The sequence below is a fragment of the Hoplias malabaricus genome, chromosome 11 (assembly GCF_029633855.1).
Source record: "Hoplias malabaricus isolate fHopMal1 chromosome 11, fHopMal1.hap1, whole genome shotgun sequence".
NCBI lineage: Eukaryota > Metazoa > Chordata > Actinopteri > Characiformes > Erythrinidae > Hoplias > Hoplias malabaricus.
Window position 1 is genome coordinate 14,247,121 of NC_089810.1, and position 26,038 is coordinate 14,273,158.

The following is a 26,038-nucleotide window of genomic DNA, read 5'->3' on the forward strand; positions in this document are numbered from 1 at the left end:
GTGCATCAGTGCTCTGACTGACACATTATATATGGTGGAATTTGCAATGCTATACACCACGTCCAGGACATCACTGATTTCCCAATAGATGTATTTAACATTAACATATTCAAGTATAGCAATGAAAGAACATTGCAGGGAATTAACAAACCCAAACAGTTTGAGTCAGTAAGTATGGCTTAAAATATTGTGCTACTTGTGATATTTTGACCAAAGTATGACTAAATATAAATCAAAGTAAACTACTTATTAAAACACAAACCGGTAAATCACCTTTCTTTGCAAGTGACTGAATTTATCTCTCTGTCACAGGTACATTCTTATCTTTGTACAGCATGACTCTTGCTACGATGCTGCCCTCTGCCTTTACTAGAGGGGGAAAGCTGGAACCCTTCAAGATTAGACGGTCCCTTTCAAGCTTTTTTATCCTCTGAGCATACTCGTACGTCACACTGGCTTTGAAGTCACAATCATTTAAGCAGGCAATTCTATCATCTCGGTTGCGGCTGACGTAGCCTTTTAGAACAGAACTGTATGGGTTGTCCTTGCTCTCTGGGTCTTCAGATTGGTATCTAAACTCCATGTGAGTGATGACTGGAAGCAGGAACTCCTTTCCTCCACATACTACTACGTCACTTCCAGGCAGAGGCATGAGAACACAGCCAGACTGCCGGCACACAAACTCAATAAATTGCTTACGTACCAGTGTAACATCTCGCAGCGACTGGACACGTTGCTCTTCCAAATCAACTGCAATCCGCTCAGGGTAGTTTGGGTCCAAAACAACACCTTCCATTGTGAAGGGTGAGAGTAGAAAATGACTCACCTGCCTTCAACAGAACAACAGAAATAACGTCATCAGGCAGTGCCTTAAGCTCAGGGCACCACTGCCTGACAATTTCTGTAGGGGTCACAGGGTAGTGCCGCATCAACTTGGTTCATGATAAAGTTCCAATGGTCCTGACCACACATGCCTCCATTCTGCCACATCATAGCATCTATAGCAACATAAGCATCCACTAAAGTGTCCTAGAGGAAAATAAATCAGCAACAGGAAAATGTGGTACACTTTATTTTAGGGAGTCTTTTGAACATAGAATGAACGTATACATCTCACAACCTATAGCAAACAAAGAAGCATTTAGATTTAAAGAGGGATTCTACTTAGGATAGGAACCAAAAGGAGATATGCAGCAATCAAAGGTGCCTAATAAGCAACTAGAGAACATGCCTGAGAATGCCTACAAAAATAAATGACATTATACTAATATGTAATTCTAAAATTACAGCCTGTAGCCCATCTGTTTGTATGTATTTGCACAGGACACAGAACACTACTGGCTGGAGATTTTTGGTTAGTAGACTACTTTAAGTCCAGCTGTGACAACACTGCAAACACTCCAGAGCCCTGATGTACCTGAGATTCATCCACCATAGAAATCATAACAGCTTTCCGGAGGTTCTGACTATTGAAGAACAGGGTGAAAGCAGGCAAACAATTAAGCAGAACAATTTATAGACTATTGTAGAACTACAAAGTTTAATATATGTCTTTACAGGTAAATTTAGCTTTTACTGTGTGTATTTGCAGTGTTCAGTTTAGACACAAAAGTATCTTACTGACTGCTATTAATACAATTACTACCATACCAGTAACACATCCACAAAAAACAGTCAGAACAGGGACATGTTTACACTTGTATAGAATCACCTCTTCTTTTAACAACACACTGTAAATATTTGCAGACTGAGGAGACCAATTGCTGTAGTTCTTAAAGTGAAATGTTCTCACTCTTTGCTTGTTTTAGGATTTCAGCTGCTTAGCAGTTTCTTGTTTCATAATGCACCAGTTATTTTTCAGTGGGTGACAGGTCTGGACTAGCACCCAGATTACTTTACTACCAAGCCATGCTGTTAAAATCCATGCACAATGTGGACCACTCCATATTTTTAATTCTGAAAGCTTCTCTGAGATACCCAATTGTGTCAATTATCTATTGGCAGTTAACCATTTTTTTTCTTTACCACTCTGTTGTTGCGCTATACAAACATTTTTTGGAACGTGCTGCTGGCATCAAATTCACAATAGGGGTTGCCCCGAATATTCAGCTATTTATATATTTATTTGCTGGGAAGGGATACAGTTTATAATTTTGAGATTCGGATTCATTTTTTAAAATAAATGTTGATAAAGGCAACCATCCACTCCAAATGTATTCAGGGTCAGTCCGTGTACCTTTCGTTATCTTCGCAATCTTCAAATCTAGGCTAAAAACTCATTTGTTTAGTTTAGATTTTGGTTGTTAATGTTCCCCCATAGGTAAAGGTGGCAGATCCAGGGGTCTATGGACACAGGGAATTATAGTAAACTGAGACGCTGGCGTCGTCCTGCTGCTTCACGCGATCACTCACATTTGATGACGATGGAGCGGAGAGATTCCAGTTTTTCAGGATGCGCCAACGTCTGCGTGTCATTCAGGTTCTCTCCTTTTAGTTAAAGCTGTCATAGCCAGAGCGGAGTCATTAGCCACACTCTAGAAATGTTCACATTTTCTGCTTTATAAACACCAAACATCCCTTTACATTTTTCTGAGCAAACGACTGCCCACCTGTCCGTCTGGACACTGATGGATGACTGTTGAGCTCCTGCTCCACGCTTCAGACAAGCTGCCCACACTCTAGCCACCACCAAGTGCCTTGGAGCTGCCCACTGAAGTTTTCACAGACTCCAAACTTTTATTACCAGTAGACTGACCAGAGGAGGATAGGTCCCCCCTTGTGAGCCTTGGTTCCTCCCAAGGTTTCTTCCTCAGTTCTGAGGGAGATGTTCCTTGCCACTGTCGCCCTTGGCTTGCTCACCTGGAGGATTATTACATTCTTTACATTTCATGTCAAAACTTTGTCTTTACTGGATTCTGTGAAGCTGCTTTGTGACAATAAATTTGATTTAGGTCATCCAGGCAGTGAGCCACAGTTGCCTCATGGCTGCATCAACAAATAGAAAGCCCGTTTGTCCACGCTGAAAAAAGTGTAGATATGGAGATAGAGTTTGTGTTTGGAGCATCAGCTCAACTCGACTCATTCTCATAGCAGTAAACACCTGAAATTCAGTACATTCTAATTAAATGGTAGAGTCTGATAATTGTGTAGCCAGGTTTATCTGATACAATATTTTTACCATTTCTCAAGAAGGTCTCTAACCGAGCATGAGCTCCCTCTTCACTGATATCCCAGGCCTTTTGAATATTCACTGCCCAGTCAATCTGGGCACACAGTACATACACATTAAACAAACACAAAACCTCTGATATAGACATCATGGACATGAAGTTAATTTAAAACACTAGGTATGATTTGGTAATTTTGCTTCTGGGTTCCCCTACAGCTGAAAAGTGTAATTCACTTTTACAGGGCTGTCCAAAATCAAGGGGAAGGGTAGAGTATATACATATATTCATTCATTATCTGTAAGCGCTTATCCAGTTCAGGGTCGCGGTGGGTCCAGAGCCTACCTGGAATCATTGGGCGCAAGGCAGGAATACACCCTGGAGGGGGCGCCAGTCCATCACAGGGCAACACATACACTCCTACCTACCTATACGTTTCTTATAACTAATTTAGAGACCCACCTCCAGGCAGTCATGCTGACAGTATAGGAATCTCTGAGGCATTAGGAGTGATAGATGTGACATTTGATGCCCTGTTTCTTCAGAGCAGCCCACAATTTGTCATCTCTTTCCTTCCGCCATAGCTCATACAGTACAGTCCTGCTCCAGTCTTGGTCACCAGAGCCTGCAGGGCAGCTAGAGTGGATGATTCTGCTCAGAGTGACCAAGTGGCTACCATGCTCCTCAAGAGAACGGTTCAGACATATGAGGGTCTGATGGAGCCAGTACTTACAGGCTCCACCTGTTGCCATAATAACCCCTGGTCCTTCCTCCTCTATGGCATTCCACAGGAATACAGATATGACTGGGGCACCAAACTCAAGACAGCCAATAAAAGCTGGGTTTTCCCACATGCGCAGATCCAGTCTGAACCACAACAGCACAGGCCTTGGGGCCAAAGGATTCTGCATGAGTTGTTGCTTTTTTACGATGCCTATGCCTTTGTGACTTCTATGGCTTCACTAAGTGGCCCGTGTGGTCATCCTTTTAAGGTTCATCATCTTCTGCAAAAAATGAGTCTGAAATACATTCTTTCTTATTGACAGCGGACGTTCTCTGGGGGTCATTTGCAGTGCATTGCTTCTGAATGGGTTTCTCCTTAATTTTTACCTTGACTGTCCCAATTATTTTTTAGTTAGATGCTCAGAGCACCTGCTTTTAGGAGGTTTGTCTCCATATTTGGTGTTGTGGAGGGAAACAGCTAAGGCCAACTCTAATTCTTCTTCTTCATCCTGGCAAAACAATAGGACCATGGACGTGTTAGCTGTCTGGCTCGTTTCTGTATTGGCCAGCTAAAGAGGAATTGGGTATTTGTGGACTGACCATAAATTTGACAACTGACACTTTTTAATGAATCTTACCTGAGAAAAAGTTTAAGAAGATAGTGGAGAACCGCCACCCTGAACTGGATACGGGTTACAGATAATTGTTGAATGAATGAAAGTATGCAATGCAAATCACTGCAACGTATATTTACGTACGTGGAAAGGAAATGGTCTACCTGCCGAGATACCAGATATACCATTAGAATCCTTATATTACGCAAGCTCCTCCCGCCAAGTTTCATAAGCAGCGTTCCCTTGACATGCAATTACAATATAGGCCTACGACTCACTAAAAAACGTAAATGTATAAAACGCAAACATTATATTATGATAACTTCGCATTTTATGGCACCTCTGTCATGTATGGCGCTAAATAATTTAACTTTTGTCTCCAGTGTAATTGATAAAATCTCGAATGGGCGGGGCTTAACGAACATACTGGCGAATCACAGCCAGAACCGTCACATGACCGCCTCCACAGCGAGGCACGTGTTTTCAAAACATAGCAGGATCACGTGTTGGGTTCAGTTTAAAAGAGTTCAGCATTAGTAAGTGAACTGTCCTTCAACATAATAATAATCAAAAATAGTCGCTTAGATAGATTGTATTTTTCTGTTATAAGCGTTTACTGAATTATGTACTGCCTGCATTCTATCTATTAGTTGCATCAATCTTTCACATCGAGTAAGTCAATTGCCTGGTTTATTTTTATTGTAAATATAAGTATAGCACCTGTTCAGTAGGAATGTCTGTCATCGTTTTTTTACTGGACACGTTTGACTTGAGGGTTATCTGGCAAAAAGAAATCTTGCTTTGTGTAACAACCTCTGGACTTGTGTGTAGTGGACAATACATCATTTTAATAGCATACGGTCATTGTGACATTTAACTTTAACAACAAACAGAAGCATTGCGCCTAACACACTTTACGGTAGATTTTAAATAGGCTCCGCTGCGGTGCATATTATAGCTTTTCACTGACTAATAAGTTTACACTTTGTAGCCCGCACTGCAACTGAATACGCTTCTGTAGAAGTTTGAATTACGGCAATTATAGTTTAATTTAATTACAAAATAATTACAGTCCTGTTTTAAATTTTGTTATGTGTTTATTTATATAGATGTATAGCCTTTTTAAATTTTACTTAGGGAGCAAAAAGCCATTGAAATTCAGGCCAGTAGGTGGTGTTAACAGCAAGGTAATGTAAGTGCAACTAATCCTATCAACATAATAATAATAAATAATAATAATAAAAGCAACATTAGGCTCTGAGGAAAATAAACTGGAAATGTTAAATAATACTCTCAGAACAAGAAGAAAACATACCAATGTTACACTTCTCAGTCAAACACACCATGTTTCTCTTTCATGTGTATTGACTTACAAGCAGAATCAAGTCCCTTTAAAGAGGAACAAATAGCTGGAAAATGAAAATTGAACAGGAGTCTATACTTGAGGGAGGAGTAATCAATAATGTTTAGACAGCAGAACAAGCCTTACAGACAGCAGATCAATACAGGAGAAACACCTCTCTCTCTCTCTCTCTCTCTCTCTCTCTCTCTCTCTCTGTCCTACTCAGGATCTGATCAGGTCTTTATTTAAAGCTTGCTCCCTAGTGAGGTGAGTGTGTTGTAATTATATATAGAGAGAGTGAAATGTAATAATAAAAAGCAGCAATTATGTATTATTACATAATAATGGTCATGGACACACACACACACACACACACACACATATATATATATATATATAAATACAGACACACACACCCCACACATGCATGTACATATATATAAAATGTGTGTGTGCGTGGCATGTCTATATATTACATTATTTTATTACTTATTGCATAATATGCAATATCTACTTCCTGAATGATTAATGAGTACTCTGCAGGGTGTTATTTGGTTATTGTTAAAAATGTACCTTAAATTACCATCTCCCATCTGAATAGTAAAATCTTCATAAATATGTAATAAGTGCATTTAAACACACCTGAGCCTTATGGTGGTCCAGGATGTATTATTCTTATTACTATTATTATTATATACAATAATAATCATAATAAATATCATTATATCATTAATTAAATACATTTGCAACAAAATGAGTCAGCAGTTTTACAGACTGAGTATGGATAGAAATGTGATTAGATGAAGAGATAAAAGAAGGGAGAAGGATAAGTAGACAAGTGGAGAGAGAAATGAAGTAATCAAGACATAAAAGAGAAGTGCAAAGGGAAGCTGTTGCCATGGAAATCAGGGGCTGATTTGGATTGGGTGCAGTGCTTGTGACCTCCATTTTTGCTGATTGTTAAGTTAAAAGCACTTATGGAGATCCCTAGAGCTTGTGGCTTCATAGCCGTATATCTGTTTTTGTCTCCTCAGATCAGATGACAGCCACGTGTCTCCTGTTTCTTCACAAATGTGTACTGAAGTTGTCATGCCTGAGCGGGTCTTCATCACTGAAAATAGCATGGTATTTGCCTTTGCACCTCATAATCCCCCCCCCCCTGCACATGCACACACACCCACTCTTCTATAGGCAATATCTCTCCTCTGCTCTCTCTGTAAATTCTCTTCTTTGTCTCATTAACACCGAGCTCAGACGTGGTGTAGCAGGTGACAGGGAGAACTAATCGCTCTGCAGATTAAAAATAAATGAAGAGAAACGTGTTTTAGAAAAACGGCAGAACATAGATAATTAATCATCCAGGCAGGAGTGAGATCCTCCCCACTGTCCACACACACACACACACACACACACACACACACACACACGGACATGCACATGGCACAGACACCACAGAAAAATTACATTACAGAAATCACATTACTGCAGTGTTTCAAGGACGACAAGTGAAGGGGAAAGAGAGGGAGAGAGAGAGAGAGAGAGAATGTTGATCAGACATGGTTGCTCAAGAATTTTATATTTGATATTTCTCTTTACTCTTATCCATAGACAAATTTAGTCATTATTAACTGTCTGACAATAATATTATACGTGGACTGTGATGATGGAGGCCTTCTTTGTATCTTGATGCAGGTTCTTTTTTTGTCATTTTAAAGCCTGTACTGTACACACTATAAAAATATTTGTATGCATTGACAGTGGTTTTATTACACTCACACACACTCATCCAATTTGATGTATTCAAGTCACAAAAATCTAAATGGAAAATAACAGTTCGGATGATTATGCAAAATCTCACAAACACTTCAAATCACCCCCATTGTTGTGCCTGAGGGTTTACATAGGACAGGAAATGGTGAAGTGGCCCTAATTTCTGTCTAGTTCAATCGGTCAGTGTGGTTTGATGGGAAAGGGTGCATTGTACAGAAACGTACAAGTCTCCTGTTAATAGAGAGTTTGTATAAAAACAAATAGGGTCCTACACTGTCTTTTAGCGTTTGAATGGCTGTGATAAACAGAGCAGATGAATGAATATAGACTGCAGTTCATATATGAACCTACAGGGGTCATTATTTGTCCATGAGTGCAGAAACCAGAGTATACAGTGGGCTACTGATCATCCTCTTCTTTACCCATATCTCACACTGAGAGGGAGGGGAGCAGAGGAGAGAGAAAATGCCAGACATTATATATGACTTTTTCCTCGACAGTGACTGCTGAGTGTGTGTGTGTGTGTGTGTGTGTGTGTGTGTTTGCGTCACTGCATTTTGAGAAATAGCTTTTAGATATTTGTTAAAAAGAAAAGATGGAGGGAGAGAGAAAATAGCTCACACGAAAAACAGCCACACAGAAAGGGAGGAGAGAATAAACAAGAAAGAGCATGTTCCTTTGTTCTCCTTTCTTCACTTGGAGGGTGCACTCACAATAGGGCTGAATTTGGTTTCGCAGCACACACACACACACACAGCTTGCCCTCTGGGGACACCGTCATTTGTGCCTGTGTGAATAAGTGTGCCTGAAAAGTGTGTTTTCCGCAATAGCCTCTTTTTTTCTATTCCTTTTTCCCTGTATGAGTACTCTCATTGAGTGATTTTTCTGCCTGCTTTGATGTGAGTACTGCATGTGAGATAAACAGAAGGCTATAAAGTTATGATATTATGAATTTGAAATGATTCTGAAGTCAAACAGACATACGCATGTATAATGTGTATTCCCATAACCAGGTCTGATTTGCTTTTGCTATCCTGTTTAATCACTTACTTCATGAATACACACATACACACGCACCCACCCACACACACGCAGACATTCTGTATCAGCTGCCCATCCACACACACAGCACTCAAGCACCATCTCTATAGATCTTTCTACAATCCCCATGAATGTCCACTCATCCTGGAATAATTCCTTTAATTCAGATAATCCATGAATCTCCTTGTCTGTTATACGCTCCTGATCCCCATCGTCTCAGTGCGCACTTATAGCATTACCTTTACAGCATCACGGGAAATGGAGAGAGAAAAAGATTAGCAATGAACATTCACTGTATTTTCTCATGCTTTGAGTTACAAAATTTGAAATCTTTTAAAACATTTGTAAACATTTTAATACATGATCATTGTCAGCAAAAACAATGCTCTTTTGAATGTTTTTTTTAAACCAAATGTGAATGTATCTGCACATCATTTCCTTTTCCATTTTGTAAAAATTTCACGACAACAGAGAGATAGAAATGGTGCGTAATTCATTGACTTACACTGAAATTTAAACATTTTTGGAAAACATATTATATTTTTTGGCATTTTTATAAATAACATCTACGGTTTAAACTGTCAAACATTTGTGATTTAAAAACAATATTATCTTCCAGAATTACAGCAAACATTTCATTTTAACCTAAGATTTTTTCATTCTGTTGTAAAGTTTTATTTGCAGATAATCTTATAATAATAATATCCAATTAGTAATCAATCAGCCATAACATTATGACCAACTCTATGTTCCTACACTCACTGTTCTCTCAGCTGCACTGATCATACAGGAGCATTTTCTATAATTACAGACTGCTGTCCATCTCACTCTGCATATTTTTATTAGCCCAAGTACACTCTGTTCTCCAATGGGCAAGACCCAAACAGTGTATTTAGGATTTGGAGATTTTAAACATTGTGTCCACTCACTATCCAATCTAGACCTTATATATAAAGTCATGGACAGTAGCTGATCTGTTGCTGCACAGTTTGTGTTGGTCATCCTCTTGCACTGAGAAAGATTTACAGCCCATGATACACCTAGTCTATGGTGGTCTTTTGGAGTTCTGAAAATTGAAATACAGGGTGAAAGGGGGCTACCAAAGTATCCAAAGTAAAAAGCAGACTATAGACAATAATTTATTAATTGTAGAACTACAGAGTGCTCCTGTATGATCAGTGGAGCTGAAACAACAGACAATATTTTCACCAGAATTAGCTCATCAGGAGAGAGCAGAGTTTATTTGTATAATACATGTTTTAACTAGGGAAAGCTACTCAACAAAAAAGAATCTACTCAACAGAAATATGAGCTAATAAAATAAACAATTATGCTATTGATCATTTACATGTCTAATATAAACAAAATTAAAACCAGTGATGGGTTAATAAATTAATTACAGTGGCAGTTGTCAAGAGGTGGGATATAATAAATAAGTAACGGGTGAAAGCAGGAAATATGAGGAAGCAACTTTGACAACTGCCAAATTGTGATGGGTTTGCAGTGGTCAGTGCCTAAAAAAAGTGGTGTAGTATTCGATGACCTGGACTAAGTGTGAATAGTATGGCTTATACACAACATAATTTAAAGCACACAATCTATGAACGTTCAGAATGAATCTGGAGAAATATATGTTTGCTGTCAGAATTCATAGGTGATGTTACAAGAAGATAAATTAAAGCATGTTCTACTGAAACCAGTTTAACTGCATAAAATATCCATGTTAGACTCTACCCCTGTGTTAGTTTGTGCCTTGCAGCATATCAAAAATAATGAATTCTAAAGGTGTCCTCCTGGAATTTAAACCAGTGCATCAAGCTGAGAAGATAAAGCAGAGGTTGTCATTTTTACACAGGAAATGGAGGACTGAGGAGAATGTTCATTTACAAGTGCACATATGTGTTTATTCAGGTATAAACATGCACACACACACACACACACACACACACACACACACACCACCCTGCAAGAGCCTGCGGCCCCGTCAAATATGATACCTTCACACACATCCATCTGTAGATCTCCATGGCAACACTACCTGAAGGCCCCGTGACATGCATGGCAATTGTAATTCCATGCTGTTCTTAATATTTTCGATGCTCTCTCCCTCTCCTTCTCTGTCTGACTTTCTGTGTGTGTTAGAGAGAGAGAGATAGAGAGAGAAAGAGAGATTTACTCTCTCTGCCCCACTAATGGACAGATGTGAGAATAATATGGTGTCGAGGAGCAGAGACCTTGTAACTATCGACCAGGTCACACACACCTTCCTGAAAACCATACAACTCTTCAGGTCAAAGGTCAGACCAAGAGCTGATGGGAAATGTGATTTATACACAGCTGCGTCCTGCTAGTGCCCCATTACTGTAACTCAGCCAGTGTGAATGTATGTGAGAGTGTGTGCACACAAAAATAGCTGAGAGTAAAACGGAATAAAGACAACCTGATCCGTGTATTCTTAGTCTCAGTTTAGAATTAATGTTGTCACCTGCAGCCTCAGAACATGGAGGTGTTTTCTTCCCCCTTACAGACAGGGAGGACTGATCAAATACAAGACAAGACCTCACTTACAGGCAATGTCAGAAGCATAGTTTGTTGAGTAGTTATAAGAAAGTTGAATGTTGTCTTAAGGTGACAACTCAAACTGCGTCATGTCAGAATCGATTAGAATTCATTCATTGTCTGTAACTGCTTATCCAGTTCAGGGTCGAGGTGGGTCTGGAGCCTACCCGGAATCACTGGGCGCAAGGTGGAAACACACCCTGGAGGGGGACACCAATTCTTCACAGGGTGACACGCACACACACATTTACTCACACATTCAATCCACCTACCAACGTGTGTTTTTGAAAGGTGGGACTAATCCGCAGCAGCCAGAGGAAACCCACGCAGACACAGAGAGAACACACCAAACTTCTCACAGTCAGTTACCCAGAGTGGGACTCAAACCCCCAACCCCAGGTAACTGAAGCTGTGTGACAGTAACACTACCTGCATCCTTTCAAGAGGCTTTAGTGTTTTAAAGAAATCGGCAGATATTTTTCTCCAGAGTTTAGTTTTAGAATTTGGCTGCATCCCCAGATCAAAGTAATTTCAGTGATGTTGGGGTCTGGACTCTGGGGTGGCCTGTCCATTGTTCTGAAAAACCAGCAACTTCCTTCTACGCCTAAAGGCTTCCAGGCAGCATTACATCCTCCCAAACACATAGTGAATCATCTCCTCACAGTGGAAGGGATGTGGATTGTGAGAAATACCTGTGAACGTTTCATTTCTACAGCTAGAGTGGAGGTTAATTTTCTCTCAGACATGAAAGCTTTATAGGGGTTTCATCAGATGTTTAACGGATAGTGATGGTTGGTGTGGTCTAACAGGCCTTGCATGATTATTAATTTAGTCCAATTTTCATTTAATCACCACAAATGTAAAAATAAAAAAGTCCTGCCTTTTCATTAATTTATCTTTAAATGTCCTGTTCCTAAGCTAGTGCATTATCTTGCATCCCACAGAAAAATCTCCTCAAAAATGCAGAACTTTGACTATGCTTTCTCTATAGTCATCTTTACTGAACATTAATGAGATAAAGGGTGTTCTCTTAATTTTCTCCTAATTTCATTAGGATTTGTTCTATTTTCTGAATAATGTGAATTAAATTATATTACTGTATCGTATGATCATGTGTGGAATATGTGAGAGGTAAATAGGTGGCGAAGCTGAACAGCATGCAGCATTTATACTGTCCTTCCAATGCATCTAATCTTTACATCTTTCTTGTATTTGTACCTGCATTTATTGTCCTTTAAAGTAAATAATTATAAATGGAATTTAGAGTTTATTATTAAACATTGTTACAAATCCCCAGAAGCATCCATCTGATTGACCCCTCTTTTCTTCCAGCTATTAATTCTGGCCTTGTCCCTGTTCATTTTTGTTGTTCAGGTGCAAGGGACAAGTGTGATGTAGAGCACGAGAAAGAAAGACATGAAGGAAACTGGATGAAGGAAAGAAGTAAGAGATTAAGATAGAGAGGGTATTTGAACAGTTTGGAATAGAAACTTCTAAATTAGACACATTGTTTGCATATTCATGGAATTAGATGATATGCTAATAGAGTTAATTTCCATTGTGGTTACCTCCTGTTGCGGGTGCTTCACGCTCAGTTTGTTTGAATGAAGTGGAAAGAGAAAAGGGAAAAAAGGGGACAGAAGGGGAAAACAACTTGTTGGGGCCCACTTGACAGGACTGAAGAATCAAGAATGTGTGTGTGTCTTAAAGGATGAACTAAACACATTGATAGCTAAGGCCATCTGTTCACACCAAAAGGGAGGGGAAAAAAACCATTGAGGGCTGAGAGGATTTTGTGTGTGCATTCGTGTATTTGAGTGGGCTTGTGCTTTCACACGTGATTTTGTTTGATATGTGTGATCAGTACATATCTGAAATCCTATTTTGTAATCAAGTCAGAGAGATGAAAAGTGGAAGGGAGAGAAGTGGAGACAGAGAGAGATGTGTGAAGCTGGAGGGGGAGGCTGTGGGGGAAGGGCCTGATGCCGAGTGGCGAATGAGCTAGGTGGTCGTGCAAGGTTGGCACAGTGCCATCCACTCAGCGCGGGCGCTAGTGAGGGAGTGTAGGCACGCGGGCATCAGCCAGAGGAAGAGAGGAGAGACAGAAAGAGTCATCACCCAGCTGCCATCCACCACGGACAAGTGATTTGTAGGAGAGAGCAGTGTGAGCAAGTTGAGAAAAGTTGGAGACCATTTTGAATTCCATTGCACCCTGAGGATCTCCACTGGGTAAGTTGGAATGTTTACGTCACATGCGTTTGCGTCGCGTTGATTGGAATTTAAGTTTGAACGTGCTAATGAAGATGTTTTCTCTTCTTTTTCATTGACGGAACAGATCTTGCTCGATGATCCCTCAAACAAAACAGAAGATAGAAGATGATGAAATGAGATCTTTCTCACTCAGCCCTTCATGTCCTACCTCACATGGTCAGTGTGCCAACATGGTTCTCCTGAGAGCGAAGGACAAACTGACCGTGCTTTGTATCTCTGTCCCGCTTTGAGGATGCATCCATGGTTATTTCCCACACTGAGGATTTGTGGCGTATCTTTGTGTTGGCACTTCGCATTAGCGCTTGCTAATGTTTCGGCGGTGTGCCAGGGACTCCGCTGTGCCGTCTGGTTGCTGAAATCATGGCTCTGCTTCAAGAATGGCACAGTGCCAACGTGTCTCTGCGGCAACAGCTCCCGCCGTGTGCCACTTGGCAAAGACAAAGAGCCCGAGGGACGAAAAAAATACAAAACAAAAGAGCGACAAACACTCTGATCCGACAGCTTAATTAACACCAGCAGAGTTTGTTGGGTTAATTAGTGTGACAGATTTGGTCACAGAGGAGGAATGTGGCAGCAACGTGTGCTAGAACAAAAGCGATGGGCGGGTATGGCTAACTGAAGGAATGCTGTCGTGTGCCAGGATTGTGAGTAGAGTGGTGCCAACCCTGTGAAATCAACTGCACTTAATGCTTAAAGCTCACAATGTGAAGAAGGCGAATGCCACAGAAGAAGAAGAGTCTGAGGGCATCTGTGCAATCTTTTGTTAACACAGGATTGATGCTGCATTCATATGCACTCTTCAGGTGGAAAACAGGTGGGAAGATGAAAGAAGAAGAACGAGATGATGGAGAGAGGAACTGAAGAGGGAGCCATGGAGGCCTTGGATCAGCCTGTAGTGACTCAGCACAACGGAGCTGCCGATTCATAACCATTTTGACGTTTTGCTAACTATGGATTTCTTCTTCTGTGCCGAGAAGTCTCTGTGAAAGCGATTCTCAAGTAAACATCATTATCACATTATCTGAGGTGTCCTTCACACTCTCTTATGGAAGGTTTCCTTTCAGGGTTCCCAATCAGTCGGACAGTCAAAATCCCTTCATGACTCTTGGAATTACTTTTGCATGTCTTCTGAGATCCAATTACCCTTCCATAATCAGCATACCTTCTACCATTAAAAGCCTGGAGTTTGTGGGAGACCAGCAGGCTTTGAGCACCTGCTGAATTTAACCTACGCTCAGGGAAGAAATATGAAATTACTGATGCTTTCGAAGACCTGGAATCCTCACTGGATGTTTGACAAGGATGATGAAAATAAATAATGCATATTTTTCTCTTCCCACGTCTCCGTCATCCTCTTCTTTGTTTTTTTTCTCTCACAGAAGGGAGGGCTTTACACACCTTTGTGCTTCTGACATTGCGCTAGCATCACCTCACCAATTTCGTGTCTGAGGGCAGTGAACGTCAGAGGTTACCATTTTTTTTCTCTGCCAAACGAAGCATTGTTTACGAAGGAGCCCTGCTTATGACAGCACAAAAATAGACATTAACGACTTCACAAAATTAGCAAATGAATTTGTCATGCCTGAATTTTCTTTTTTTTTCCTTTATTGCACAGGATTATGTGGATATGCTAATCTCATCGCATTAATGAGGTTTGGTTCGTCGGCCTTCTCATCTAAACTCCGCTGGGGATCCTAATTTCACCTCATCTTCATTATGCAAATGGATAAGAAAACGGTCGGAATGGGTACAATCAAAAGTAAACCACAACAGATGGGAAGGAGATGGGAACCTGAGAATGATGGCTAGGATCTCCCATGCCCTTGCTTCAGACTGTTACTGAAGCTCGACAGAAGCAAATATTTCACCTATGCCTGCGTTCTAACAAGAAGGATAAATCTGAAGATGTTTCTTTTTTCCCTTTTGGATATCACTGCTGCGCCAGTTCTGTAATGAAGTGACAGAACAGAAGATGGAATTAACAAAATGAGAGAGAGAGAGAGAGAGAGAGAGAGAGAGAGAGAGAGAGAGAGAATGGTTAATATCCTCTGCTTAATCATGGCACATGAGATTGGCTGTATGCTTACCTCATTTGCATCTCATTAAACTGCACCTGCAGAAAGGGGGAGGAGAGAATGGAGCTGGATTGGAATAGAAATAAGGGAGCTGGTTCATGGCATTAGCCAAAATACATATATTCTTATCATTATTATCCTTGCTTGTATGACACCACAAAGAAATATCATTAAGGAATCTGTACTATGCCTTGTTACGTTGTGACTGCTGTATATTTTGAGTTGCATGTTTTGTTTTTACCAGGTTTCCTGCATTATATTTGTGCTGGCGATGAATGTAATAATTCCGGACTCACTAATATGTATCTGGATCTTATTAATGATGTTAATTTAGTGATTGAATTCTTCTCTGCATGGTCTGAAACATTAGACCCCCTGTTTGGAAAAGCGTGATCATCACACACAAAAACACTAGGAAGAATTTAGTGATCCAGGACGTATTAAAGATGTAAGAGAGGTTATTCGACTTCTGATTTTATGTTAAAGACGATATAAAACCCTTCATGTGTGGCTTTCACTGGCCACAGCGTTAATGTATGCATGATTAGTATGCAGCTCTGTGCGTTCTTTAATAGAACTCTGGGTGAACACTATTGTCTCTAATTCTAAAATGTACCATCTGCCTGGCTGCTGAGACTGGCCTTTCTCTTTGTGATCAACACAATGGGCTATTCTGCACTGGACGTCCACACATAACTAAAATAAATCATGCCTCAGTCTGCAGGCCACTACATAGCCCAGGCTATATTTGCCCTAAAACCCAGGAAGGGACAGCCCCTGAGAAGAAGAGAAATGAGGAAAATTTAGAAATGTGTATCACAGTGATAATGGTAATAAGAAAAGGGAATATGATTCATTGCTCTCTATTAATAATGAAAAAGAGAGAAATGCGTGTCTCACATTTTGAAGTGTTCGTGTTTTTTCATAATGTTTCTATATAAATGTGACTGTAATCATTCATTTTACGTAAGCTAAGAATACATCTAAGAGCAAAACAAAGAATGACAGAGCACTGGTGTGACTTTAATGTAATTACTCCCTGACGGATGTATTTAAATGTGTATGTAAACACTGGGGCAGCAGGGTCTACGTATGATAGAAACGTCTGCATCGATTACCCGCTATGAATGTGAAATGTTTAATCTCGTTAAAAATCTCATGCCTAAATTAGACTCCCTCAGCAGCTTTTTAAATTGGGCTATCCATCATGCATAATGAAGAAGTGACAGTATGTGTATGTGTATGGGGCTGCTAATATAAAATTGTATTAAAATATTCTTGCATTAGCAGTGTTGTAGTGACTAGCATGTACAAAATTACGTAGCCATTTTCTCTCCACCTTCACAGAAACAATTGGAAAGAAACATGGCGCATCCTGTTGTAAGCTATGCTAATCTACTTGTGAAGCATAGCACTTTTGTAAATGTGTAATAAGGGACTCTGATGATGCTCTTATCTGTAATTGCAAACACACATTCATCCTAGTCCAATCCCCATCCTAGCCACAAGCGAATGAGCTTCTCTCTCTCTCTCTCTCTCTCTCTCTTGCTCTCTATCTCTCTCGTGCTCTCTCTCTTCTTTGTCTAATATGGGTCTCTATGAGATGGTCACAAGCAACAACCAAGGAACAAACTCTGCTTTAGGGATTTGCTCTCTTCAGAAAAGAAAGGGGGAAAAAAACTATAGCAAGTAGGAAAAGACATGTGGTGCCTGGCTGCCACCTGGTGAGATGTCATGTATCATTAAGTGTGTGCTAGTCTGGCACGCTTCTTGCTGTTATCAACCACGGACAGAGCAGCATAACTACTATGCAGTATTCTATTCTCATGCTAATTAGCTGCAGAAATGCTACCCCCAGCCAGACGCCTTACACCCTCCCCAACTCCCTGCAGCATGCTGCCCATCCTTCAGCAGCACGCTAATGCTAAGCCTACCTGTAATAGTTCCCAATGCTACCTCCCACCTCTCTACTTTCTCCAGTCTTTATAGCACTCTAACCACACGGCTAATCTTCCCACCGCGCTCCATTTCCAAAAACCATCCATCTTAGCTCCCCACACTACCATCCTAACAGCAACTCAGCTCTTTACACCAGCCTCCCCAAGGTCAGGCAGGGTCAGAGATTTAGCATAATTTATCATATCAGTGTGAGATATTCACAGTGGCCACGCGTTGCCCGTTCATGCTCCTGCTGCTTCTGATTAGCATCTCATTTCACAGGCCTGACTTCTAAAAAGCCCTCGATCCCCCACCACACCCCTCAAAAACCCCCAAAGCTTTACCCCTGCTATAGAACACAAATATTATGAAGATGAGCAATGATGCCACATGGCTCCAGCAGATTTTAAAGCTTGATATTTTATACAAAGGCGTTTTCTTTGTTTTGTCACTTGAAAGGAATGGTTTACAAATAAATTAATTTAACAAACTCAAAATTCAATATATTTTCTACCTTATAAATGTTTGCACCTTCAGTTTGCAGTAGAGACTGTAGGATGGTGTTACAAAAGTCTGTTACAGCTTTCATTCATGTTAGCCTCAGCTACATTTAGAATAAATTGAAAACTTATTTGTTTTTTACACAGGTGAAGAAATTGAGATTTTTCTTTTCTTAGATCGATTTAAATTTGCTGGCATCACTCAGTGCATAATACTTTATTGTGTTTGTATGTATTTATTATGTTAGTTTTTTTCTAACAAATAAAACCTTACTGCTCAGATAACAGATTTGCAATATATATCAGTAATGATGCAATACACTTCCAGCAAAATGGTTCTCTATAACGTGCATTATCTTGTAACAATAGAACAGTTTATGCTACATTTCACTTGCCCTTTTCTTTAAAGGACCATGTACTCAAAGTTTTGCCAAGGCAAATATATTTATGTATATTTATGATTCTTAGAGTGTTCATGGATCTTCTAAAAGTCTAGTAATGTATAATAGCGCCAAGATAAACTGGGAACAGGTTTAGCCTGAGCTTTTTGTTGAAATTCAGCTGAAATTTTTTGCAGTACACTGCGGTTCCACAAATGCTTCCTTGAGCAAACATAGAACCCTCAGTTTGGTAAAGTACTACATTTATAAATGTTATTTTATTCTGTATTCTTTAAAAAATGATGGACATTCTTCAAAATTAACACACACAGAATAACCCTTCTATGGCATTGTACAAAGATACTTTCTGCCATCTTTAACTTTAAGTGTAATTTTACAAACCTTTTTACAAGACCTAATCAATAGACAGAACACTGTAGAATGTTCTGTGTTGTGTGTTATTGTGTATTATACTAGTATGTATAATTATAGCTTTCTGCATTATTGTGAAGCATTTGTGCAATATTTCTTCTTGTAGTATTCCGACTGTGGTCTGATTCTACTTCTGGAAAACTCATGCAGACTCATTTATTTTGCATGCAGAGTACTGCATGTGAAACAGTGAGCTGGAAGCTGGTGACTGTGTGAACATTAGGGACAGAATCCATTAGAGTTTATCTGAGAATCAGGAAAGGAGCAGACCTGTGATAGATGAGCAAATCCAGTTGGCCATTAAAAAGTCATTTCAGAGACAGATAGGCGGCAGGTTCTTCCTACAGCTACTGCAGGAAACTAACACTCTCAGAAAAGAGAGAGAGAGAGAGAGAGAGAGAGAGAGAGAGAGAGAGAGAGGGGTTAAGAAAACAGGTCAAGGAAAAAAAAATACTGAAATAAAGCAAACATCTCTAGATGTTATTTTCTGTACATAATATATTTATGCACACCACAAATGAGTAGTTCAATCACTAGTGATTCCTCTCTCTCTCTCTCTCTCTCTCTCTCACACACACACACACACACACCCGTTCCAAGATTGTTTTGCCTAGGTTTAATGAGCAGGTCCTGAATGTAGTGTCTTAGTTCCTAGAAGATCATTATAATAACCTAAAACTGCTTCACTGGAGAGAGACAACTTGGTACACACTTGGCCAGTCTATTAATGGCTCAACTGAAAAATAATGGCAATGCCACTAAAAGCTAATCTTCTGTGAAAAACATTCATGAGATCTGAAGCAAACAATATCCATTAAACAAGTATAATTTGGAGGAGCATTCATTAATCCAGGCAATCTTCCATTCTTAAAGACCCTTAAAGGGGGCTTTAAAATCTCCAAAACATAGGCGCTGTTAGTATTAAAGTGTAGGGGTGAAAAAACCCAGCTACAGCTGAGAATGGGGGCTCTGCCACTTTAAAAGGAAATGACATTACAAGGCTCATGAATAAAGATGAGCTGGCCTTTCTGCATGCATCATAGATCATATATCAGCAAGACCCATCTATCAGAGAGAGAGAGAGAGGAGCTGAAATCACCAGTACAGCCCTGTGCTGCTGCCCAATATTAAATGCAGAGGAGGGGGAGGGTTCCAGTCCTGCAGCAGCAGCTCCCTCTTTTACTGTTTCTCACACTGCTGTTCTTAAGAACAACATTTCTACCTGCAATCACTAATCACTCGCTCTGGATTTCACTGGCTGATCAGCATGCGCGTTTGAGCAGTTGTGAAATTAAATTCCATCAATCATAATTTTACAGCCCGGTGCTAGAAAATGCAATTAAGGGGGAGAAAATGAACTCCTCCTCATAAAGGCATCTATGCACCTCCAAATGTCCTACAAAACACCAGTTACCTTCAGGTTTCACAGCTAGGTTTAATCCCGATATCTAAATGTCTAGGCCAATTTGTGCATGTTTCCACTGCCTAGGTCTAAGGGAAGATGAAGAAAAAAATGTCTTCCAAACAAAAACACAAAATGTCTGCCCTATCTTTGCGTTTAGCTTTAACTCTTTATCTTTGCTTAAGGGGATCTCAGCACCTTCCCCCCCTAGATTTTTAAAAATTATTTCTAAAAAATCTGCCGCAAGAAGATTCAATCTCCTCGATACTATTAAAACATGGTCAGTTACGGCTCCTATTCACGAGGCAGTTAATATTAATAATATCATCCTCACTCAAAGGAAACTCATCTGGTTAAATGTCACAAGTTTAATTAATGACTAGTCTTGGCTGACCTCGGTAGAGAGAGGCTCGCTAACGCTAATGCCATGCAGGCAAACTGGAATAATTTAGCATGTTAAACGCAAAGTCAATTAACCTTCTGTAGTAGCCAATGACACTCTCCCTCACTGTCCCCCTTTTACTTAGAGGATCATCTTGCTTATGAAGAGTTGAGTGACTCATTAGGACACCTGTCCATTTTTTTCAAAGCCAATAATTAATTGTTACAATAAACCATAAGCTATATGTACTGTTTCCTTTAGGAACACTATAAGCACAGGTCTTAGAATCTTCATGTAGGTGGTGGGTGAGTATCTTGGAGTACCTCTTAATGCATTTTTAAAATGCACATCAAACCCTGTTGTTTTTCTTTCTCATTATCTGTGATTCTCTGGCTGACTCTCATCTTCTCCCTGGTCCTTTTCCCCCTTTCATTCTGTGTGTGGGGGTGCCTGATCACATCAGAACGGTATTTGATTTCAAAGCCTGTTTGAAGGCAGTGATGCTGAAACAAAGTGTCTGCGACTGTCTGCTCTCTTATGAACACAATCAACCCTCTAGTTCTCTTTCAAGCAGAGCTCTCTTCTCTCATTCCCCGCACAATCCCCTCCCCCTCTGCTCCCTCTTAATGAGATGCGCAGAAATCATTCTGAGGTGAGATGTAATTTAGACCTCATCTCCCAGCACAATACACCCCCGACATGCAATCACACATGCATGCGCACACACACACACACTACTAAAAGCAGCTAAAGCTGTGTTCTCCCAACAACACTAGCCAGTTTTGTCCATTGCCTACATGCAAACTCAACTGATAGCTCTTCTCTTCCTTCTCTCTCGCTATCTTTCTCACACACACACACACACAAATACATGTGAACTTGAATGTCGGTCTGAACCTTAGCTCCATTGATTGTGTCTCATTTAACCTCCATTGATTTGCAATTCTCCTGTCGATTGCTTGCCTCCTACAGACTGTCAAAGGAGAGTTCAGTACTTAATCTATTTACTGACAGAGCAGATACACAAGTAATACTAACACCCAGTCGTATCATACAATAATGTAGTGCTAAACAACCTAATTAGCAACGGATTGAACAAATTTACTGATTTTTATAAGGTCTGTGTTATATAGAAACAAAGCTGCAGATTCCTGCGATTCCTGTGTGATGTCAAAAAACAAAAAGCTTTACACATGAGGGGCTTTAAATAAGTTTTCAGTATCTGTATGAAGTAAAACATGAAATGCTTTAAAATTTGAATTTTTGACTTGTATACATTTGTTGAATCAAGCAATTAACTCCCTGAAAAAATACATTTCTTCTTTACTCAAAAATTACTATCATCAGAAAATCACTTTTCACATAGATCTTTCTACAAATGTTGATACACAAAAAAATCACTCTAGCCTATATCCAGGCTGTGGATGGGAATCACTCACAGCCTGATATCATTTTATCAACGTTATTTTGTGTAGCGAATGCAAAAATTCTATTGACCAAAAACGATCTGATATTTTCTTGATATACCCTCAGAAAGTGCCACTACCTATAAGCATTATACTGCAAAATTAGATTATATTGATACAGAAAACTTATTGAAGAACCCTTTTTATCCTCATATATTCAGCTCACAACAGTTTAGCTCCAACCATTCACACTTCAGTTATAAGAAGTGTTAATCAAAAGTGCTAAGTCCTAAAGGATTACAAATATAAACAGAGGTTGGAAAATTATGATGTAAAACAAATATAATCTGTGAAAGAAAGCTGACAATCCAATACTGGACCAAGAACAGCACTAAGGGCCGGAGCTTATGGATGGTGTATTAAAACAAAACAGACTTTATTGAATTTGAATGTTTGTATAAGAGAGGACAGGAGATAGACACTAGCCCAATGACTCACATGATAAACACAAGTGCATAATGAACATGTACATTATTTGGCGCAACAGTAACAATATTTCCAGGAGCACATACAGTAAACAGAGTCTTTCACAGCAAGTCCAGACTCAATGAATGAGTGAACACAGCACGGTCCCCTAATAAGGAGAATACAAAGAAAAAAAAATTCACTGAAACAACAATGTGATATTTGGAATGCAAACTTTGTATAAATATAACATCATTGGTTTTCAACATTAGTTGGTTCAGTTTTAACATTGGTTGTTTAAAGAGAAAATAGCATGGTTCACGGATGTTCATTCACAGTCTTCACAGTAGTCTTGGAGTGTGTGGGCAGAGCTGCAGCAAAATGGAAATGGGGCTTTGGCTACTGTTTATAGCCATTAAAGCTTCAGCAAAAAAATAAAAATAAAAATAAAAAAAAGAATAAGAAAAATCAAGCATGCATCTTAGTATCAATACAAAACTACATTAGCAGCACACTGTATTTCCCTAAAAAAAAAAAGAAGTACATTTTGCAATAGACAGGTAGAAATAAAGACAAACATGAACAAAACGATAGGCCAGTCACAGAGAAGGTAAAATGAATCTCCATCTATATTACAAACTGCAATGGCTGAACTACGATGCTGTCCCATACCCTCAGCAGAGAGGCTTTGCGGTTTTTGGTTTTCTGTTTGTTTTATATATGAGGTCACAAATGTTCTTAAACAGTATTCTCATAGCTGGCTCCATCATCCAAAAAGGTTTCCATTCCTTAAAAACATTTTCTCAAATATAAAGAGTTTTCCCCCATATTTTGTATGCACCAATGGTACTTTATCTTTGGATTTTCCTTTAAAGCAATACTGTGAGGAATTATTGTTTTCATAAGTAACATTATTGTTGTTGTTACCATATATGGCAAGTGCAGAAACATTCAGGGAAAAAGTTTTTGAAGAGAAGAATAAGAAACTACTTTTGACAAAGTTAAAAAGCAAGAATTACAGTAGAGGTTAAAAAAAGAAAGAATTAAGTGCACAACTCAAATCTGAAAGAAAAAGATATATGTCTTAAATCTGCAGAAGCAGTAATTAATTTACAGATGTGGTCCTTAAACTTGGCTCAGCACAGGAGGGGAGGTTGTACAGTAACACTGTTCAGCTAGATCAGAAGGGGAAAAATTTTAACATTGGCATGGCTGAAAACAACCTCAAGTGTTTTCGAATGGGATGGTACAAAAATTAAATATACAAGTAATTTCTTTTAAATCTACCATACAAATAAGTCATTTGAATCCAACAATCTACGCAACACCAAAATGTCAATACATGTATCTATCATTAACACATTTTTTTTTTGTTTAAAAAAATCTATTTTTCTCACAATTAAAGTCTGCATTACTCTTTGTGTCTGGACAAATATTTGTCCGATATAAAAGAAAAACATTTGTGAGATTTAATCGCAAAGCAAACCATGTTTCCAATCCTCACAATTCTTTTGGATTTCAAATTGTATCTATTGGTATGCATCAGAGCTACTTCGTTTTTTAAACAATGTTCAGTACCAGAACAAACTGAATACATGTTGACCTGAGTAGACAACACCGAAATACATTATATTAGATTAACAAGCCAATATTGTGTTATTTCAACAGTTAAACAGTGGCAAAACCTGTTGGTGTAAGTGTTTAAAATGTAAAGAATAAACAGACTTTTGGTTAGTTAGTTATTAGGTATTAATAAAACCATCTTAGGCTCTACTCCAGTCCTTAGTTGTGCACACTTCAGTTTTGAAACAGTGTTTACCTATTCTCAAGTTTTAATTGACCAGCATATTGACAAGGGAAAACATTCTACTGACACTTTTTTTGGTTACAAGCATTTGTAATGCAAGTTTTATCCTACAGGATTCAGTCCATTAAAAGTCTTTAAAACTATGACACGACTCGTATGTTTCTTAATTCCACCAGATGCCTTCCATCACAGACTTTTCTCTCTCAAAGCTCCTTGTTTTTTTTTTTTGTTTTTTTTGTTTTGTTTTTTGTTTTTTAAACAGTACAACGAAGTTCCTCCCAAGGCAAGCAAAAGTACAGCTACAAGTCAGCATTCAGCTTTAAGCTCCAGTATACTATGTAGACTCTTGTGCATCTGCTGATCCATCATTTTTGTAACATGCATTTGAAGACTCTGTTGGTTTTAAATGACGACTCATAGCGCAGCCAGTTAGGCTTGAGGTAACAGTTGAGTTTATGGGAACTGGAAGTGAAGAAGCTTGAAGACAAGAGCGTTGTGCAGCTCCGGATAAAGCTGTAGAAGTTGATGGAGTTTGGGAACACGGACTGACTGAAGTGCTTTGGGGGCAGGAGGCAGCAGAAGGATTTTCTGGAGCAGACTGGTGGGGCTGAGATACTGGAGGGGATATCTGGTTAGTGGGTGGGTTTGACTGCGAGGTAGATGAGGGGGTGACATGAGGTAATAGACAAGAGGCATGCTCTTTGGCATTCAATCGCTCTGCTGCTCTCTGTCGATGCTGAGGGTTCTCCAGGTGTTGGATGAGCTCTTCGGTCCCAGTGAGAGAGATCTTACAGGCAAGGCAGTTATACACACACACATCCTTACCTTGCTCTCTGCATGTTCCTTTGGAGAGAATACATTGGCTGGTTAAGAAGTCATCATCCAGCTGCTTAGTGCTACCAGAAAAGGAGGCAGGGCACCCATCTCCATATGAAGTGCCTAGATTTTCTTCAAGTTTGGCTGTATCCTGGACAAGCTCTTTGTTATAAGCTATGTCCTGAGCACGAGTAGGAGCAGAGATTTGGCTAGCTTTTGTTTTTTGTGGTTGCTGCAATAGCTGTTTCTGCTGGAGCTGCAGCCGATGATGCATCAGTGCGCCCTGCAAATTGTGCTGATATTGTTGGAGAATAGAACCTGGGGACAGGCCCATTACAGCCTGTGGCAAGACAGGACTATATGGGAACATGCCTTCCATACCAAATATGGGCTGCAAAAAGCTTCCAGTAAGTCCTGTGGAGATCTGTGGTGGGAATATTGGGGGGAAACCAGGAATAAGACAGGGAAGTAGGGGGTTGGAGAGCAAGGCAGTCTGATCTGCAGTCCCTTGCAGAGCCTGTAACTGAGCTGGGTCCATGGCATACACCTTATCAAGTTTTGGTGTAGGTGTGAAAGAGTCTTGTTTTTCTTTACTGGGGGATGTGTTTGAATGGGTAGTGGTGCCTACAGCCTTCTCAAGCTTTTCTGAGGCATTCAGGGTATTCTCAGAGTTTTTCTCTTTGGAAAACTGGAATTGCATGCCCAACTCTGAACTCTTTGGGGTTAAGACAGGGTTGGTTGTGCTAACCAGGTCTTGCTCAATGGTAGCAGACGTGAAGGTAGAGGATGTATCAATTTTGTTGCTCAGGCCATTTGAGGGAGTCTCTGCAGGATCTGTGTGGGGTGCTTAAAAAGAAAAAGAAAAATACATTTAGAAACAATTCACATAAAACTAATATATATGTATATGTGTGTGTGTGTGTGTGTGTGTGTTGTTTAACATTAACT

At 39.6% G+C, this 26,038-nt stretch overlaps 2 protein-coding genes and 1 long non-coding RNA gene across 4 annotated transcripts in view; 1 reads left to right on the forward strand and 2 right to left on the reverse strand.

Moving 5' to 3' along the window:
* Positions 1-295: 295 nt before the first annotated feature.
* On the reverse strand, positions 296-4,078 carry si:ch1073-390k14.1 (deoxyribodipyrimidine photo-lyase). The gene is given in 9 exon segments (XM_066685606.1): positions 296-789; positions 827-906; positions 908-1,029; positions 1,418-1,466; positions 2,610-2,710; positions 2,957-3,047; positions 3,049-3,100; positions 3,179-3,263; positions 3,650-4,078. Coding segments are annotated over 9 exon segments (1,503 nt in total).
* An 895-nt stretch (positions 4,079-4,973) lies between these two features.
* On the forward strand, positions 4,974-18,142 carry LOC136709175 (uncharacterized). Of its 2 annotated transcripts, none has more exons than XR_010804455.1 (4): positions 4,974-5,040; positions 6,881-6,971; positions 12,591-12,659; positions 15,103-18,142. It is a non-coding gene; the product is annotated as an uncharacterized lncRNA (long non-coding RNA). The 2 variants fall into 2 exon arrangements; XR_010804454.1 differs by having other exon boundaries at positions 5,040-5,176.
* Positions 18,143-22,421: 4,279 nt separating this feature from the next.
* zfhx3a (zinc finger homeobox 3a) overlaps positions 22,422-26,038 on the reverse strand; it is a 33,550-nt gene continuing 29,933 nt past the window's right edge. The window contains exon 9 of the mRNA XM_066685649.1: positions 22,422-25,936. Within this exon, the coding sequence (XP_066541746.1) occupies positions 24,609-25,936 (1,328 nt within the window). The 3' untranslated portion in view covers positions 22,422-24,608. The remainder of the gene's footprint in view (positions 25,937-26,038) is intronic.